We start from the raw sequence: 19,052 nt of genomic DNA, 5'->3' as shown, positions 1-19,052 counted from the left end.
AGGCCTTTCCTTGGAGCTTTCCTTTTCTACAGCAATATTACAGTTTGTTTTTGAACTTGTTTCTAGTACAATATATGATACAAGATCTTTCTTTTTTACCCCACGTAGAGAAAATCGTTTAAAGATGGAAGGTATTAAGAAAGTTTGGGGAAAAGAGGGCTACTTACTGAAAAAGGAAAGTAAAACTAGAAAACCAGAGTCTGTTTCTCCCCCATTGGAGAGTGGTATATCAATGGGCGAGGATGAAGAACCTGCTGTTATTCCTGCAGAACCCTCAGTGGAGCTGATTTCAGAAGAAGAGCGAGAGAAAAAGCAGCTAGCGTCCACATTGTTTGTAGGCCTCGGGTCTAATGCTGTCTCATTGGTAAGTTCAGCTCTGTACGGTCTCCGTAAAGGTGTTAGAACTGAAATCTGAACATAAAATTTAAAGGGGAACGTGTGGCCAGGAAATGAACTGTTGTCTAAAGCACATTTTTATGTTATAACATAGCAGTTTTTTCTGCATTAGGTCTCAGTAGTGCCACCTTTTCTTTTTCTTCTTTTTGATACATTTTTATGTTAACATATGATATGACCTGTGTAAAAGTCATTGCACAGAGCAGGGGTCTAGATAAGCTGTGAAATCAGCCATTGTGACTCATGGATTCTGTTTCTTATCTACAGATAAAGGATAGATGTGATTAACAGTGTTTTGATAGGTGAGGTGGCTGCTGCAAAGACATCTCCTAAAGAAAATGAAAGTCTCAGCATATTATTTGACTTAGTGGCAGGGTCGGAACTGCAGGATATATATATATTTTTTTTATATAAATAACAGGGAACATTCTCCTCACGTTATGCTGAGACTTAGAATAAATGAAACCAATTAAAAATAAATGGGAAAACCATTTTAATTTGAAGAAACAGAAAGTATTGGTCACACAGCTACCAGATGCCAGAGGGAAGAGCTTGGTTTGTGAAGCACATTGCTTATTTTAAAAGGGTTAATAAATATTGTATTGATGTGTATTATTAGCATATTACCTTACTGTATTTCCAGATGGGTAGACCAGACCAGACCACACAAAAGTTCAAAAGAAAATCAAAATTTGGCAAGAAAGAAAATGCACAGGCCTTGTATTCCCCTGCGGAGCAGAATCACATAGCACTGCCATTACCGAATGATGTCTCGTCCGTCGCTTCTAGGTTGTTGCCTTCACAGACCGTTGAAGAGAAGTCGGTAGACGGGAAAGTGTCTTCTTTGTTTGCCAACACTAATCTGGAAACCTTTCCACCCAGCCAGTGTGCCAGTGCGATTCTCTCTGTGCCATCCTTACTTCCTGAGCTTGCCCAACATTCACACTCTGCAGTCACGGAGCTGGCAAGTTGTGGCACGCTGACCCTGTACTCCAGTAAAGTATGGAAAAATGACTGTATGGTACTTGCACTAATAATTGTTAATCCAACAAGTTCAGCAATAAAAAATCTTAAACTACAGATGAAGGCCTCTGAGATTCTCACGGTAAGAATGTTTTATGACTTGATGATATTTGGGAATCAACAGTTGATTATATAGAAAGTATTTGTTTGGATAATACAAAGATCCCGTTTTATAAGCAATATGTTGGAGTGCTCTGTTGCTATGGTTTCATTGCTGTCCAATCTTTTATATTTTAGGTTTCAGAGAGTCTTTGTTGTGAGATAACTCATCTGGAGGCAAATGCAATGCATCAGTGCTGGGGTAGTATACACTTGGCACACCCATGCAAGAAAGAGTTAATGAGTGGCCATGTCACTTACCTGGCAGAGTCTGAGGTGCCTTCTCAACTTGAATTTTCAGTACATTTTATGCTGTCAGATTTTATCAGGTAACATAAATCTATGTTCTCTGTATGTAGCCACTGCTTGCGTTCCTGAAACAGTGTTACTAATTTTGGGGACGACCTTGCGGAAGGGTTTCTTTCAAGAAGCAATACCTGGGTGTCTTAATTACAGGGACAAGGGAAATTCCACTCAAAGTGATCTCCCAATAGGTAATAAGAGGCCATACACCTTTAGGTTCTTTGTGATCACTAAAACGTCAGCATGCTGTTAAGCAGCTAGGGCCTATGGTTCAGTACCATAATGCCGCTGGTATTCTTAGGAATCAAACTTTGAGAATCCCTGGTGTCTGCTGGTGCACCATTGTGTGCAGTGAGGCTGAGGTCAGTATTCCCCCACTTCACCGCAGGACCCCAGTGCCTTAGCGGACATTTGGGTCTTCAACCTTTAATATATAAGGATAATAGCAGCAATATAACACAGAGGTATGGGACCCTAAGTCCCAGCTTGGTAACGTCACGTTGGTGATTCAGTGGTCCCAAACAGTCTGACAGGTTTCTTTTAATAGCTGTTGGTCACCTCACCCCCATATACATGCACATTTGAAAAGAGGGGAGAGCAGGATCGGCCTCTGGCAGTAGCTTATTTTCCTTGAGAACAAAATGACATTTTAGCTGGTCCCACCAATATCGTCAGGTTTGGCCAGCCTTAGCCTAATGTGTACGTCTACTTTTAAATACGTGTGAAAAGACCACTTTGGTGAGGTCTGTCCACCTCGTCTTTAAGTAAATGATAGGTCTCTATAGAGACTTTCCTTCCCTTTTGATACTGCTCATTTTAAACAGAGGCCTGGGTATACTTTTTGGTTTATAAGCATGGTTTTTTTGTTTCAAGAAAAATGGGAACTTTGCATGTTAACTATATATAAGCTTCAGCTTAGTCATTTCTAATCGAAATGTGGGTCTTATTATTATTATTACCTTTTTTATACAGACCTCTTATGGTTTCTACTGAAGAGTTTGGTAAAATGTGGCTAACACTATCTAATGATGTGAAGGAAAAAGTTCTGATCTCCAATCCACAGCAGTCCCTGTCTGAAGTATTGCTTCCCCTACAGCAAGCGCTAAATTTATATGTTGTGGAAGTTATAGGTAAGTGGTGAGCGCCATCCAAATCCTACAAGGAGTTCTCCTGCCCACAGACCCGCGCCAATGTTATCATAAGCAGGGACATTAGGTCCCCAGGATATAATTTGGTAATTTCTGATATGTACTGTACAGCATAATATTAGTCTTGAGTGTTGAAGTTAAGGGGTATTATCAGGTCCAAAATGCTACCCAAACCAATAATCGTTCCATGTAGGGGTGTAGATGCCTTTAATAGAAGCAGATACAGGCTGTACCTTTGTGGCCACAAGAGAATGCAAAGAAAATAATCTTTTTTGTGGATATACAAAAGAGCCTGCAGGGGACCAGATAGATGCCAACTTTACCAGATTTGCCCATAGGCAGCTATGGCACAGACAGACACTAAAAAGTCACTCAAAGCCAAATAAAGGCTAAGAGGACATTGGAAAGCCGGATCAGCGGAGCCGCAGCACTTGCAGCTGTCTGTAGGCAAGTCAAACTCCTCCTTAGTACACTTGCCCACTAATTTTCCTATCCATAAAAAGATGGTCTCTCTGCATTGGTGTGTTGTCAGAAATGTATGCTATTACTATGAAAGACTCCCTTTAATAAAGCCTTCTCCAGACTCCAGAGGGTTAATGTTGCCTGTACACACTGCTGTTACTTGTACCAGTCTTTGTTGAGCTTTTCTCTCTGAGAAGTGACTGTAATCTTAGTCTACCAAGCCCTTCTTAAGGGTGCAGCTATATACTGGGGGAATGCTAAAGGTTGGAAGCATTGTTGCTATGGTAGCTGTATGTGGCCTGCATGTAAAGAGTGCAGTGGAACGTCTTGTATTCTCTGCCTACACCACACTTAAGAATAGCAGTTGTTACATGATAAAAGAATAATGGCAAGAGCTTATTTACTGTCCAATGTGGTATTGCTGCAGAAAAATATCAAATCTAGTGTCCAATGGAGCCGTCATTGTCATGAGACTTGTCCTTTGCATGTAATGCGGGTGCTTAGTGACATAGGCTACATAGGATGGGGGGATATAGTATCGCGTGTGTGGGTACGGAAAAGCAAACTGGGCCAAGAATAATACAAGTATATACATACTATTGTGCTAGGTACATTATATAGCTTTCTGTAGTTTATTATAACTCTTCCCCATAGAGCTTTGTTACTTCAGAGGAGCGATCATCAATAGATGAAATGCCAAGTATGGCCCTCTGACTGGTAAACCATGAAGGGGTCGTGGCACCCGTTCATTTAGCTGATCATTAATGGTTCTGCGTGTCGGACCCACCTATCCAATGGTGTATAGTCCCATAAGAATCCTTTAGTACACTGGGTACATGGCGCTGAGTGCTGCAGCCAACTCCGACAGACCTTTACTTTTATACCAAAGCAGCATTTGCTACATGTCTAATTGACAGGGATTTGTAGATCTTGACTTCTATTACTGTAATATGTTCTCTCATGGGACCCACCACATTAGAAGAAGTCTGTCAGCTGTTTTTACCCCACAAAACTGCTGATGGTGCTACATGCAGTGTAAACAAGAAGGACTGAGAAATCTATGTTTTAATAATGCTGACACCACAATGGCAGGTACCCAGGAGACCCCTTCATGAGCAGTGTGCAGGGCTCTCTATTCTGAATGCTTTCCAGTCCTCCTTCTCTCTAGGACGGAGCTATGGTCTTCTGAATGAGTTCTAGAGCTGTCAGTCAGAGCAGAGAGAAGGGCTGGAGGGCATCCAGTGCAATGGCTTCTAGGCACTTGCATTTACAGCTCTTAGTGTGGAAATGTGGATTTCTTGACCAGTTTGCTCTTCCTATCTCTATGTAGGACTATTATAAGGTTTCAAAGTGCTGGCACACTACCTTGAAATAGTTTCTCAGCTGTGTACAATCCTTGCTTGTTAGGCCTGGTTCACATCTGTGTTCGGTATTCCGTTCAGGGAGTCCGCTTGAGGACCCCCCCCCCCCGGAACGGAAACCTATACGCATTAAAAAGCAGTTAGCTACGAAACCACACGGACCCCATAGACTATAATGGGGTCCGTCTGGCTTCCGCACTAAATATACAGAGAGAAAAGTGCTGCTTGCAGTACTTTTCTCTCTGCATGATTCGTGCAGACACTGATCGGAAACCACACAGACCCCATTATAGTCTATGGGGTCCGTGTGGTTTCGTAGCTAACTGCTTTTTAATGCGTATAGGTTAGCGTTCAGCAGGTCCCCAAACGAACTACAAAAATAATAGTTTTCGGCTCACCCCTCTTTGTGTTTCAAGGTTCCTAGGCTGCTCGGACGTGAACGGACTCCAATCCACCACAAGGCATCAATATTCAGAATGAATCCAGCGTCACCAGGAATCCTTTAAAATGTAGCTTTTATTTTTTCATATTAAAATATTTCTTTCAGCATACCGAAGGTGGCAGGTACACGTGCATGACGAAGGAACCGGAAGCGTTCCGAAACGCGTAGCATCGTTAGCCAGCTCCATGCACGTGTACCTGCCACCTTCGGTATGCTGAAAGAAATATTTTAATATGAAAAAATAAAAGCTACATTTTAAAGGATTCCTGGTGACGCTGGATTCATTCTGAATATTGATCCCCAAACGAACTCCCCGAACACAGATGTGAACTGAGCTTCCCTCAACTCCAGCAATTGGCTCTAATCTGTCAGAAAACCTTTGAAAAACCTCATGATTTTTTTTTTTTTTTAAACATAAGAATGAATGTGTGAACACAGCCCAAGTCTTGAGTTTCCCTGCAGTGCCATCACAGGCGAGCTTCATCATTATATAATGCACATTCAAATCCGTTGGTTGTCTGTGTAATACAGGACAGCTCTTGCAAACCAAGATGCTCTTTCTATTGTGGCCAAGATATACAATCCTTACAAACCAATAAAGCAGGTCCTTGTGTTCTCGCCTTTTTCCTGCACATTATACAATATATATAACATCTATAGAAAAGATATATACTGTTGATATTTCCATTTAAGAGGTTACTAATGCAGGGTTTGTCCGCACCTTTATGTGATTATATTGTTATTTTCTTGTAATACAAGTACAGAATACAGAATTCCTACAGTCAGTCTTTTTCTAAGACCAGTATATGTTTGCGTTGTGTGAATCTTGCGAGTTTCCTTTGTCTTTCAGGGGATGAAGGGATAGTTGCATGCCAGCTGATGCCCTCTGCACCTTCTCTGCTGCACTGCCACCTCCAGGAGGGTATGTTGGTGCTATGGATAAGATCATCGTCTTCTGCTCTCTCAGACTGTTTGCTTTACTTCTGCCAGAAGGCATTAAAAGAACACTGAGAATAGCGCCGCCTCCTTTTTGGGATATTGTGGTTTACGTGGAGTGAAAATCTGTTGTGTACCAAAGCAACACCATCGGAGAGGAATGAGAATGACGTGACGCTGAGGACTTTGGAGAGAAACAGATTTCTATTGCTTTATTTTACTAGAAACCTTTTTTATCTACAGGTTGTTGCCGAAACTTGATCAGTTGTCTTGCACTTTGATGGATATAAACATGTTTTATTATTTTTTTATTTTATTTTTTGTTATTCTCTTCACAAGAGAAGTCTATTATTTATGTGCTGCACTGCGACATCAGTATACACCATAGGGGTGTGAGGATACCTCAAAGTGTTTATCTCCTGCTGTGTTACCGTCATCCAGTTTAGTTTGCTCTCTTCTTACTGACTGTTGCTGGCTGGAATGTTAATGTAGGACTCTTCCTATACAGCCGTGGTAGCGCCGGCTCACATCTCTGCAAATCTATAGAAAGTCACTGGGTTGTTTTCATGGCCACAGGATTTATTATGTTATGTTCCTGGTAACCAGAGTGATGAATCTTATTTACTATAGATGGAGATTAATACAAATTGCCAGGATGCTTTGTTCACATTTGCATTCAGAGCCTCCATAGGGGTTTCCCTTATACTTTACAGTATTTTGTCAACAGGGATAACACGATCTGCCACACTGCTTTTGCCATCAAAAATATGTCAACGCTGATAGGCCCCATTAAAGTGAGTGGACTATTAAGACAGAAATCCAGCTCGGCTTTCAAGGTTGTTTGCAGACAAAATCATGATGTATGTGGACAGGGTCTATCTATATGACATGTAACATGGGCTTGTATTGGTGCTGTTCAGAAACAGCAGGAGACATTGCCATGCACCTTTTGATATGAGTTGGTGGATCCGTTGTTGCAGTCGTAGATGATCATAGTCAAATTAATAATCCATTATCTTAACCTTAAAGGAGTTATACCACAAGTCATGCACACTATCAGTGCAAAAAAAACAAACTCTGCTGTCTTGTTTTTACCCCTTTTTTGTCTCTTTACCCACTTGTCTTTCATTTTCTGTGAGTACATACTGGCTAGTAGCATGTAATGTACCAGTGGACTGTCAAGGAACTGCATCTCCTAGAAATCTGAAACTAATGACTGTGGTGTGGGTCAGTGTGCTATCCGTGTATCTTTTCTATGGGCCCATAAACACGATTTTGATTTTCACGGTCCTGTGTGTGGGCTGAAATTCCGGGCCGCATCAGATAGGACAGGAATAGGATCTGTCATATTTTGCAGCCTGTGCTTTCATGGTTCCTATTTAATGAAAGTAGCCGCAGAAGTTCAGCCCATGCATGGGCAGCAAGCAAGGACATCTCTGTGTGCAGCCTGTGCATTTAATTCACAGCAGACCAGTTGCAGCATAGTTGTCTGAAACCGGCCTAAGAAGTGAAACCAGGTAGCACTTAGCAGGGTTGAGTCTACAATGGAGTAGTTTAAATCAGGTGGGTCATGTATCCAGTGGGTGGTGCTACCTCCATGACTATTAGCTGTATGATCTGGCAGGCTCCACTTCCCCAGTCCATCACAGCTAATGCACTCTGAGGCGTAGAATTTTCAAGTGTTGCATTGTTGAAGTAGAGGCTAACTTTGCTTCTCCTGTATGCATCCCTAACCCTAATCTGACTGGTTTGACGTTCATATAGAAGTTGGTGCCTCATTCTATCAATCACAGCAGGCAGCGCCACCTACTTGGTCCATGGCCTACCAGGCAGCACCTGATTTTACCCACTCCACTTTGCTTGCTTGTCCTGCAGGTCCCTACTAAGTGTGTCCACCAGCTCACAACTGCTGGTCATAACTGTAGGTGCCAGATAGGGGGAGTAATTCACACCATGGGGAAATAGTGGAGCATAGATCTCAATTCTATTTTAGAATAAATAATGAAGATCTTTTGCACTTAGAAATATCTTTTAAAATAAATGTTTTGAGGCATCTTTTCTTTTCTTGTGTCCACATGCCCCAGCTTCTGCATGTGACTAGAATTCTGGCCTCTCGTAATGGCCATTGATAGTAAGATTTTAAATGTAAATCTGAGGCTTTAAAGGAGTTGTCCAGGATAAATAAAAAGTCTTCCTATAAAATAAACTTCCTCCCCCCATCTAACTTCTAAATGAATTCAATTAAAAATATACAATTACCTATATCCCCGGGGCGGTCATGTGACCGCCCCAGGGACACTTTCTCATAATCCGGTGATGTTCTATTTCACTGCTTCCGAAAAAGATCGTCACCATTACACCCTTTCCACAACCCCACCAATACATCAATACTTACGTGTCTCCCTGTGTCCGGAAAGGGTCCTCCTATTCTCTTACAGCGCCTGCGCAGTCTGGAGGATGAATTTAGGACATGTGCAGTAGAGATGACAGTCAATATCTACTGCGCATGTCTCGCAGTTACTTCTGACCTGTGCGCAGTATCTATGATGTGTGCAGCGTCTGTGCGCAGCCTATGATAACGAATGGCATGATTTCTGCAAAATAGTAGACCCTTTTCACCTCCTTTATTGGAAACATCCATCACTGTGTGTCCCTTCAACAGCCCACAACTACTTGATAGCTTAACTTTTTTTGTTTGTTGTTAAGTTAGGGTAGAACTTCAATGCGGCGGCCAGCTGTAGGGAATAGGGACAATGATTTCACTGCAACAGCTGTCAAGAACATGTAAAAGACTTAGTGTGGCCTATACACATTAGATCCAGGAGTCGGTAACCTTAGGCCTTGTTCATGTCTGCATCGGTAATACGTTCGGGGGAGTCCGCATGTGGACCCCCCCGAACGGACTACCGAATGCATTTGCAAGCAGTGTGCAGTGAAAGCACACGGATCCCCATAGACTATAATGGGGTCTGTGTGCTTGCTGCGAGATCTCTGCAGGGAACATGTGGACAGCAAAGTACTACACAATCTACTTTCCTATCCGCATGACGCATGCGGAGATCTCGTGGCTAGCACACAGACCCCATTATAGTCTATGGGGTCTGTGTGCTTTCACGGCACACCGCTTGCAAATGCGTTCGGTAGTCCATTCGGGGGTCCCCTTGAGGACTCCCCGAACGGATTACCAAACACAGATGTGAACCACGGGTCAGGCACTTCAGCTGTTGTAAAACTGCAACTCCCAGCATGCTACATTTTACTTTAAGAGGATCCTGAAAACAACCAAACAAGCATGCATGCTGGGAGTTGTAGTTTCACAACAGCTGTATTACCTAAACATGCTGGTCCATGCATCATTAGATTGTTGATCGAAGCCACTTATTTCATCTCGACCACTTTATTTAATGTGCATGGGGACCTCCCAGCCCTCCCTTGGCGGCACATGTCATGGGGAGGTATGGCCCAAGCCATTGGATTTGCAATATCTGATCCTTTTGTTCTTGAGGGATAAGCCACTGCAGAAGGAATCTGCCTGTCTTCCCTCGCCTACTCAGTTTACATGCACTCTTGTGTTGACAAGGATAGATCAGATGAGTTAGTTGTTGCCTGAACAAGTATTTTTCGGACTATAAGACGCACTTTTTTCCCCCCAAATTTGGGGGGAAAAGAAGGGTGCGTCTTATAGTCCGAATGTGGCCGCCCGGCATCCGCTGTAATAGAGAGGCGGATGCCGGCAAGGGATAGATGCCGGCACAGGTGCCGGGGCCTGAGACATCGCTGCCCTGCGTGAAGCCAGTAGCAGGAGGAGCGATGCTGCTATTCCGCTCCTCCGTCCCCCCCCCAGGAATATCAGCATGGAACGCAGTGATGTCTCAGGCCCCGGCACCTGTGCCGGCGTCTATCCCTTGCCGGCATCCGCCTCTCTATTACAGCGAATGCCGGGTCTGTATTGGCGGCCCCTTCTCCCCCGGTCCCCACCGGCCCCGTACCTGTAGAGTTGCAGGCCGGCTCCTGTGCGGCGATATCGCAGGAGCCGACCTATTCGGGTGACAGTCGGGAGCCTAATGAAGGCTCCCAGACCTGTCATTGCTATATTAGTATTGCGGCTGGGTCTATGACCAGCCGTAATAGTAATATACAGAATGTCCCATAGACGGCAATACAGTTGTATTGCCGTCTATGGGACTTGCAATCAAATGACTGCAGGTTCAAGCCCCCGGGGGGAATAAAATTGTTAAAAAAAAAAAAAAAAAAGCTTTAAAAATATATAATAAAAAATGAAATAAGTAAAAGCTCTAAATCACCTCCTTTCCCTAGAATATATATAACAGTAGAAAATCATATGTCAAACACATATACATTAGGTATCCCTGTGTCCGAAAATGCCCGGTCTACTAATAGTTTTCCTGTACGGTGAACGTCAATATCACAAGTGCTAAACCGCCGGGTTTTTTTTTCAATAAAAGGTGATCTAAGCAATAGACATTCCCCAAAATGGTATAACTAAAAAGTACATCTGGTATCCGCAAAAAAAAAACCACTCTATGGGTCCCCGTACAGCTGCAGGGTTACCTGTCAATGTGGCCTTGCAGCTGTTACAAAACTACAACTCCCATATATTAAATATTTTACCATTTTTTGCTTCAAAATTTTTTTCCCCTATTTTCCTCCTCTAAAACCTAGGTGCGTCTTATAGTCCGAAAAATACGGTAGTTGATAGCTATCTTATCTCTATGATTATAAATTTGCTGGTGTCACCGATATTGATCTATGGTTGTGCCTTTTGTATTACCCCAAGGGCAGAGTAAAAGATCTGGTAGAACCACAATAAAAGCTACACACTTCTTAAAGGGAGTCTGTCACTGCCCCAGTTGCTTTAAACCACTCCCATAGTTCTGTAGATGCTGTTAGCTGGGGGGGGGGGGGGGTGGTGGTGAGCTGAATGCAGGATGGGCCTGTCTAGTGATGATGCAGCAGTGCTCAGTACTAGAAGAAAACTCCCCCTGTGCTACAAGATCCTCATTTGGATAAAGAATAAAAGTGCTTTTTCTAGGCATCCCTGGGGCTCTGAAACATAAGAAAGGTATCGTTTTAATTCTTCTAACAGCACCTAAAGCACTAGGAGAGTGGTTTAAAGCTGCTGAGAGCAGTGATAGACTCTCTTTAATCATATGTCGGGAATCATCTTAAGTAGCCATATGAAATAAATGACATAACGCAATATGTATTATAAGGTATCGTCTATTAGTGGATTGAAGTTTGTGACGCAGGAAGAAATGGACCTTCAGTCTGCAGCATGAACAATTACATTCGGATTGATTTTCTTTTTACTGTCCTCTCTTTTATCCAAATGAATGAAAAATTGGGTTAACTATATTGTGAGTCCTTGCTGGAAGTATTTAATTTTAAAGGTGCTGAAGCTTATATATTATGGAATTGTATTTTTAGCAATTGCCAAATGAAGCAATAGATTTTTCAGTTTAGAGGTGTTTTTCCCCCCTATGTCTACAATAGGTTATGGACAATCATTGACCTACCTTACTTGTGCTTGCCCTATACAATATTGGTTCTCACCATTATGTTAGTGTTTTTTTTTTTTGTTTTTTTTTTTGTGATTCCAGAATGTAAAAGGGTTGTCCAGAAATGTTTGTGTTTTTATTATCCCATGCTACTAAGTCATCAGCATTTATAGGGAGGACAATTACATTTGGCAGGTGGCAGTGCATTCATTGATTTCTGCAAACCACATTGATGGAAGAGCTACTGAATTCTACAATGGACCTGTTACATGTGAACATGCACCTAAGACCAGGTTCACGTGTATTGTTTAGCCTGTTCCATCATAACAATAGAAGAACAGACTAAACCGTAAAGACCGATCTGTCTAATGACTGACAACAACAGGCCCCAAGGGGCCCCAGGGTTTATGTTATTTTGGTATTTTTTTGCCAAATGTCCTTTATACATAAGGATAAGTCATCAATATCAGATTAGATACTTGGCACCCTCACTGATCAGCAGACTGCTCTGTTCCCTATTTAGTGACTGAACCTAGTCACTGTTTATCTCTCATTCACATGAATGGGACCTGAGCTTAAACCAATAACGGATGCCTTTTAACAGCATTCAGTGAACATATAAACCCCACTTTAGGCCAGGTTCACACAACCGTAATACTGATGTATTGTTCCTTTACAATTTTTTTTTTTTTAAAGGGATCCTATCATTTAAACACTTCTTTTTCTAGCTGACATGTCGGAATAGCCTTAAGAAAGGCTGCTATTCTCCTACCTTTATCAGTCGCCTCCGGCCCGCCGTTCGGTATAAATACCGTTTTTTACCGGTATGCAAATGAGTTCTTTTGCAGCACTGGGGGCGGGCCCTAGCGCTCAGACAGCACTGGGGGTGCCCCCAATGCTGCCAGAGAACTCTCTCCAGTGACGCCTCCATCTTCAACAGCAACCGCCTCTTCTGCGTCTTCTTCCGGCTGGGGTCACACTCTGGCTCCTGCGCAGTCGGCTCTGCCATCAGGACCCAGGCAAAGCCGAGTGCACAGGCTGGCCGGCGGCCATTTTTTTGGAAGCCGCTTACACACGCATGCGCGTTATGCTCCTGTTCTCCATAGAACTATATGCATGCGTAGCGGCCTCCAAAAAAATGGCCGCCGGCCTGTGCACTTGGCTCTTGCCTGCGCCCCCATGGCAGAGCTGACTGCGCAGGCGCCGGAGTGTCACCCCAGCCGGAAGAAGACGCAGAAGAGGCAGTTGCTGTTGAAGATGGAGGTGTCGCTGGAGAGAGTTCTCTGGCAATATTGGGGGGGCGCCCCCAGTGCTGCGAAAGAACTCATTTGCATACTGGTAAAAGCCGGTATTTCTACCGAACGGCAGGCCGGAGGCGACTGATAAAGGTAGGAGAAGAATAGCCTTTCTTAAGGCTATTCCGATGTGTCAACTAAAAAAAAAGTGTTTAAATTATAGGATCATTTTAACTTGGCATTCAGTACAAAAAGGTTGCCTCCCTGTTTTCTGGAGCCTGCACTCCAATAGTGTGCCATAAATAGTGATGGCTCTGGATAAATGTACTCTAATGCAGTCCTGTAATGTGAACCCGTCACACTGAATTTGTGATAAAAGATTGTGTTTTATGCGATTAAATCTCTGCTCTTGTTCTGCTTAGGACTGCCCACCAGACTCCTATCAGTGATTAAGGGTCCATTCACATGCAAGAAAATGGCATTTTATTTGGCGCTGAATTTTCAGCACTGAAAAAAAAAAAAACTTCCATTGATTTCAATGGGTTCTGCTAGCTTTTTTTTTTTAACCACTAGCACTCCTGAAGCTTTTCCAGAAAATTCTGCTAGTGGGGAAAAAAAAAACAGCGGAACCCATTGACGTCAATGGGAGGTTGTTTTTTTTCAGTGCTGAAAATTCAGCAGCAAATAAAGCACCATTTTGCTCTGTGTGAATGGACCCTGACAGTCTTCACTGGCTGGCTCTGCACACAGAGAGCTGCCAGTCAAGCACCGTCCACTGGACTCTTAGGACTAGTTTACATAGGGCAAAATGGTCAGGATTTTGACGTGGAATCCGTGTCAAAATTGTGCTTAAAAAAAAACAAAAACGCCTCCCATTGAAATCAATGGAAGCCGGACATTTCTTTTTCCGGTGAGTGGTTTGTTCCCCCTCACGGAAAAAAGAAGCGAGCTTCAGGCGGACGTCCGCCTCGCGACACCACTCTCTGGGCTAGGGCCATTCATTTGAGGCTAATCTGGAGTGGAAAGCCGCAACGGGATACCATTTCACTGCACCGGCATCCCGTCATGGCAGCTGCGACGCAATGTGTACACTCAGAACCCCGTGTGAACTAGCTCTTAAGCTTAGTAATAGAACAGATTCTAATACATGAAATATGTTATACTGATTTTTTTTTTTCTCATAACACTTTATAACAATCTGCTCATGTTCTATTGTATGTCAGAACTCTGTGCACCAGTCGAATGTCTATTAAGTCCATGTCTATTGCATCTTGAACACCTAGCTCTTATAAACTCATGGTTATGATCCCTTGCTGTTTGCATGGTGTCTCTACTGCAACATTTTAACTTTCACAGATTAATATTTTCAGTAAAAACCTGAATGTAAATTGTATTATTGGAGCCAAATCCTAATCTGCATGATGCCAGTCTGCTTTATAAATCACAATGGGACAGAAGTTCTATACACAGCGCTGGTATCATCCAAGGGACAGAACATGTGGGTGCCTTTGTATTGGTTCTGTCCAGCAATGTAGTCATTCAGTTGACATGGACTGCATATCTGTGGTGTGTTCTTGTCCTTGAGTTGTCCGAGACTTCTTTACTACTGTCTGTGCCTTTTAAGGGATTCGAAGTAAAATTCTAAAACAGTGTTGTTGGCTGAATCTTTATTTACTACATCACTCTTTTCTGTACCCGCAGATCATGTGATGCCAATGTATATGCCAGCTGTTACATACAATTCCTTTTTGGGGTTTTTTTCCCCTCAGCTCATAAGAATAAAGGTAGCAAGGAATAAACTATAGGACCCCAATTACATTTTGATTTTAGATGTCAATAGGTTCCCACTTCAAGTCCAAGAGGATATCTTTTTGCTCACATGAGATGAGCCCTATGGGTAAGCTTAGCATGTCCACTAGCAGCTCTCCCCTCCCCACCCCCGTACACTGTGTACATTACTAACGGGCTCTGCCCAGGGCCTGAAAAAAACTTTTTAGTAAAAGAAGGCAACTTCATACTTACCATGAAAGGAGAGTAGACTGAAGCTACAGGAAAAATGAAGAAAAAAGACTTTCCTAGAGATGGCAGATAACCTACAGTATGTTTGAGAAGATTCCAGGCCCTCCTGCGGTGTGGTGTGTCATCTCCAATGTAGTGACCATTCATTTCTTTCTCCTTTCCATGTAATATGCCAGTATCTGCAAACCACATCTCAAGTGGCTGAAGCTCCTCTCTTTTTCAGGGCAGAGGAAACACATTTTTTAACACATGGATTATATATAGTCATGGTCTTAAGTGTTGGCACTCCTGAAGTTTTTCCAGAAAATGAAGTATTTCTCCCAGAAATTTGCAGTTGCACGTTTTGTTATACACATTTATTTCATTTGTGTGCATTGGAGCAACACAAAAAAAGGCAAATTAGACATAATTTCACACTAAACTTCAAAAAGGCGCCGGCCAAAATTGTGGGCACCTTTTCACAATGTTTCAAGCATGTGATGCCTGTTCAATATCCTCACCTGTGGAAAGGTTTAAGAGGGATGCAGTCGGAGACTGTTGATGTGTGAGCGTAGGGTCCCAACCTTTGATGTACTTCAAAAGAACGAACGTCACACTCGGATTGTGCTGAGAATTGTTGCTTATTTATTCACACGTGTAGAGTTAAACGTTTTCCGGTATTAAAGTATACCTTCTTCAGACTCTTGACATAAGGTGTCAGAAGCACAAGAGGGGTATCCCCTAGTGATAAGGGAATTATCAGCATGAACTCCGTGTTGTTTCCATACAGGGTCCACTGGGTAGAAGATTTGGAAGCAATATAATCTGGTGAGCGCAGCTCATATGGAAATGGCAAACCATATGAACGCGCTCTTTTTTTTTTTTTTTTTTTTTGAGTAGACCTCAGTATGAGGTCTCTCATTACCTCCTGTTTTTGGAAGTTTGCCTTCCTTGTAGCATCATCTCCATTGACAGAGTTTCTGGTCTTGCTAACCTGTTTTGCAAACCCCACTTTCTTGTCCACTTACTTATGTTCATCCTGAAGATAGTGATTATCTTAAATCCAAATACTTACATCAATGCTCACTTCAGTCTGGTGGTTGTTCTCTCTTTTATTTCTCAGACCCTGTTTGTTCTTCAAGGCTTCCATCTACATGTGAATCCGTCCTGCTGATATGAAAGTCTATAGAGCTGAGGGTAGGACTCCTCCCCTGTTGTTCCCACCCTCTGGGGTTTGCCATTTTCATACTAAGGCTAAGTAAAAAATAAGTGAATGTTGTAAAGACACTTCAGCCACTAGGTCTGCTGTATGTAAAAGATTTTTTCATTTTTTATTCCCAGGCAGTACATAATGAGGGACGATGTAATATAGTCTCATATTCGGCAATAAAATGGTATGGGGCAGGCTCGAAGCAGAGAAATTCTTTATAAATTTGTATGATCACTATACCAATGCTTGTCATTTTTTAAGCCTATTGTGGAAAAGGAGTTGATAAAAATCTGATAAGTCCTGTGAGTGAAGCAAAGCTGATCAGTTATCACTTATCCGCTGTTAAAATGGTGCAGGTCCAAGCAAAATGGGTATCCTGTTGGAACAGAGTGGTGATCAGGCGTGCATGGTGCTTCTCCATTTAAAGTGTGTGTGAATACTGTTGAATTGAGAAGCACAACTGCATATCCATTCGTGCTGTTCTGGCTATTGGTGGGGGTTCCAGCAGTTGAACCCCAACAATCTAGCATTCGTTGCCTATCCCCAGGATAGGCCATTAATAGCCGAGTGGTAGGAGGACATTGTATGACACTGCTGCTGGATTTGGTACTAAGGTAAGGAGGCTGAATAGATGTCCCTGCATGTTGCATAGTGACTGAGCAATTTGGGCTCCAATTTAGTTCAAGGGAGCTCAGCCTCTATACCCGTGGTGTTGAGCCTATGGCACACGTGTCAGAGGGGGAACTCAGAGCCCCTCTCTGTTGACGTGTGCCGTTGTCCCATCCAGGCTTCCAGATCACTCACTAATGGGGAATCCGGTACAGGATTCCCTGTTAGCGGGAGAGCGCTTCTTTCAGCTGTATGTGCAAATGTACATACAGCTGAAAACTGTCCATGTAAACTGTGTGTGTATATACTACTGTGTGGTGGGCCACTGTGGAGTACATTGTACTGTTTGGGGGCTACTGTGAAGCATATTGAACTGTGTGTGTGGGACACTGTGTAGCACATTGTAGAGTGTGAGGGCTACCGTGGAGCACATTGTACAGCATGAGGGCCACTGTGGGTCAGATTGTACTGTGTGGGGAGCCTTGACTGTTTATATCACACAGTATCTGTTTTATAGCAGACATGATATTAGTACAGGCTGTAATAACATTGCATGGTCACTATAAAACAGATCCTGTGCGATGTAACTAGTGAACGTTAATTGTTAAAAAGTATGAACGTACCAAGTAGAATTGTGGATCCGCACAGTATTAAGGTTAAATTGCCGTGTTGGCACTTTGCGATAAATTAGTGGGTTTTGGGCTTCAGTTTGGGCACTCTGTCGCTAAAGGGTTCAAGGTCACTGCTCTGTACAGTTTATGGAGCCACCAGCTTCTGGCTCTCTATGCTGTATAGTACTGGGCCCAGCAGCAGTCCCAACAGAGAATTATTGCAGAGAACGTGTTGCACCCCCCAGGTTACAGACTCTCTCTGATGACTCCCCACCATCTATATCAGTGATGGCGAACCTTTTAGAGACCGAGTGCCCAAACTGCAACCCAAAACCCACAAAATTTTCGCGGAGTGCCAACACGACAATATAGACTTAATACTATGCGGATCCACAATTGCGGACAGTTACTGACCAAAAATTACAGTCATGTGGGGCTTTACAGAGCTTTCAATAATACAAACAACGTTGTACTGAAATGTAAAGGTCTCGGCATTTGGTACTTTGAACAATTAATTTTCACTATTTACATCGCACAGGATCTGTTTTATAGTTACCGTGTAATATTCTTACATCCTGTACTAATATCACGTCTGCTATAAAACAGATACTGTGTGATATAAATAGTGAGGGGACCCCAGACAGTATTATATGCTCTGCAGTGGGCCCACCACACAATATTATATTCTCCACAGTACCACAGTAGCCCCCCAGTGTTATATGCTCCGCAGTAGGTGTCCCCCCCCCCACAGGATTATATGCTCCACAGTGGCATCCACACACAGTATTGTGTGCTTATAAATAGGCCCCCCCCCAGTATTATATGCTCTTTAGTACACCCCCCAGTATTATAAGCCCCCCCAGTATTATATGCTCTTTAGTACACCCCCCAGTATTATAAGCCCCCCCAGTATTATACACTCCCCCCAGTATTATAAGTCCCCCCAGTATTATACACTCCCCCCAGTATTATACACTCCCCCCAGTATTATACACCCCACCCAGTATTATAAGCCCCCCCAGTATTATACACTCCCCCCAGTATTATACACCCCACCCAGTATTATACGCCCCCCCAGTATTATACACCCCACCCAGTATTATACGCCCCCCCAGTATTATACACTCCCCCCAGTATTATACACTCCCCCCAGTATTATACACTCCCCCCAGTATTATACACCCCACCCAGTATTATAAGCCCCCCCAGTATTATACACTCCCCCCAGTATTATACACTCCCCCCAGTATTATACACTCCCCCCAGTATTATACACTCCCCCCAGTATTATACACTCCCCCCAGTATTATACACCCCACCCAGTATTATAAGCCCCCCCAGTATTATACACTCCCCCCAGTATTATACACTCCCCCCAGTATTATACACTCCCCCCAGTATTATACACTCCCCTCAGTATTATACACTCCCCTCAGTATTATACACTCCCCCCAGTATTATACACCCCACCCAGTATTATAAGCCCCCCCAGTATTATACACTCCCCCCCAGTATCATACACCCCCCCCCCCAGTATCATACACCCCCCCCCCCCAGTATCATACACCCCACCAAGTATTATAAGCGCTCCCCCCAACATCATATACACAGTGAGCCACTCTCATACTCACCCCTGAAGAGCCGCCGGCATCCACCTTCTTGTCACTGGCGGCGCTGATGACGTCATCGCGCCCGCGTCG

General features: G+C 43.3%; 1 protein-coding gene across 1 annotated transcript in view; it reads left to right on the top strand.

Moving 5' to 3' along the window:
• The window catches only part of AP4E1 (adaptor related protein complex 4 subunit epsilon 1), a 52,652-nt gene extending 43,540 nt beyond the window's left edge, over positions 1-9,112 (top strand). The window contains exons 17-21 of the mRNA XM_075273451.1: positions 109-364; positions 1,040-1,501; positions 1,657-1,847; positions 2,794-2,951; positions 6,085-9,112. Of these exons, the coding sequence (XP_075129552.1) occupies positions 109-364; positions 1,040-1,501; positions 1,657-1,847; positions 2,794-2,951; positions 6,085-6,245 (1,228 nt within the window). The 3' untranslated portion in view covers positions 6,246-9,112. The remainder of the gene's footprint in view (positions 1-108; positions 365-1,039; positions 1,502-1,656; positions 1,848-2,793; positions 2,952-6,084) is intronic.
• The last annotated feature ends 9,940 nt before the right edge of the window (positions 9,113-19,052 follow it).

Source organism: Leptodactylus fuscus, chromosome 5 (genome assembly GCF_031893055.1).
Source record: "Leptodactylus fuscus isolate aLepFus1 chromosome 5, aLepFus1.hap2, whole genome shotgun sequence".
In the NCBI taxonomy this organism is placed as follows: Eukaryota; Metazoa; Chordata; class Amphibia; order Anura; family Leptodactylidae; genus Leptodactylus; species Leptodactylus fuscus.
Note: the sequence above shows the minus strand (reverse complement) of the source record. Positions and strands in the feature narration are given on the sequence as shown.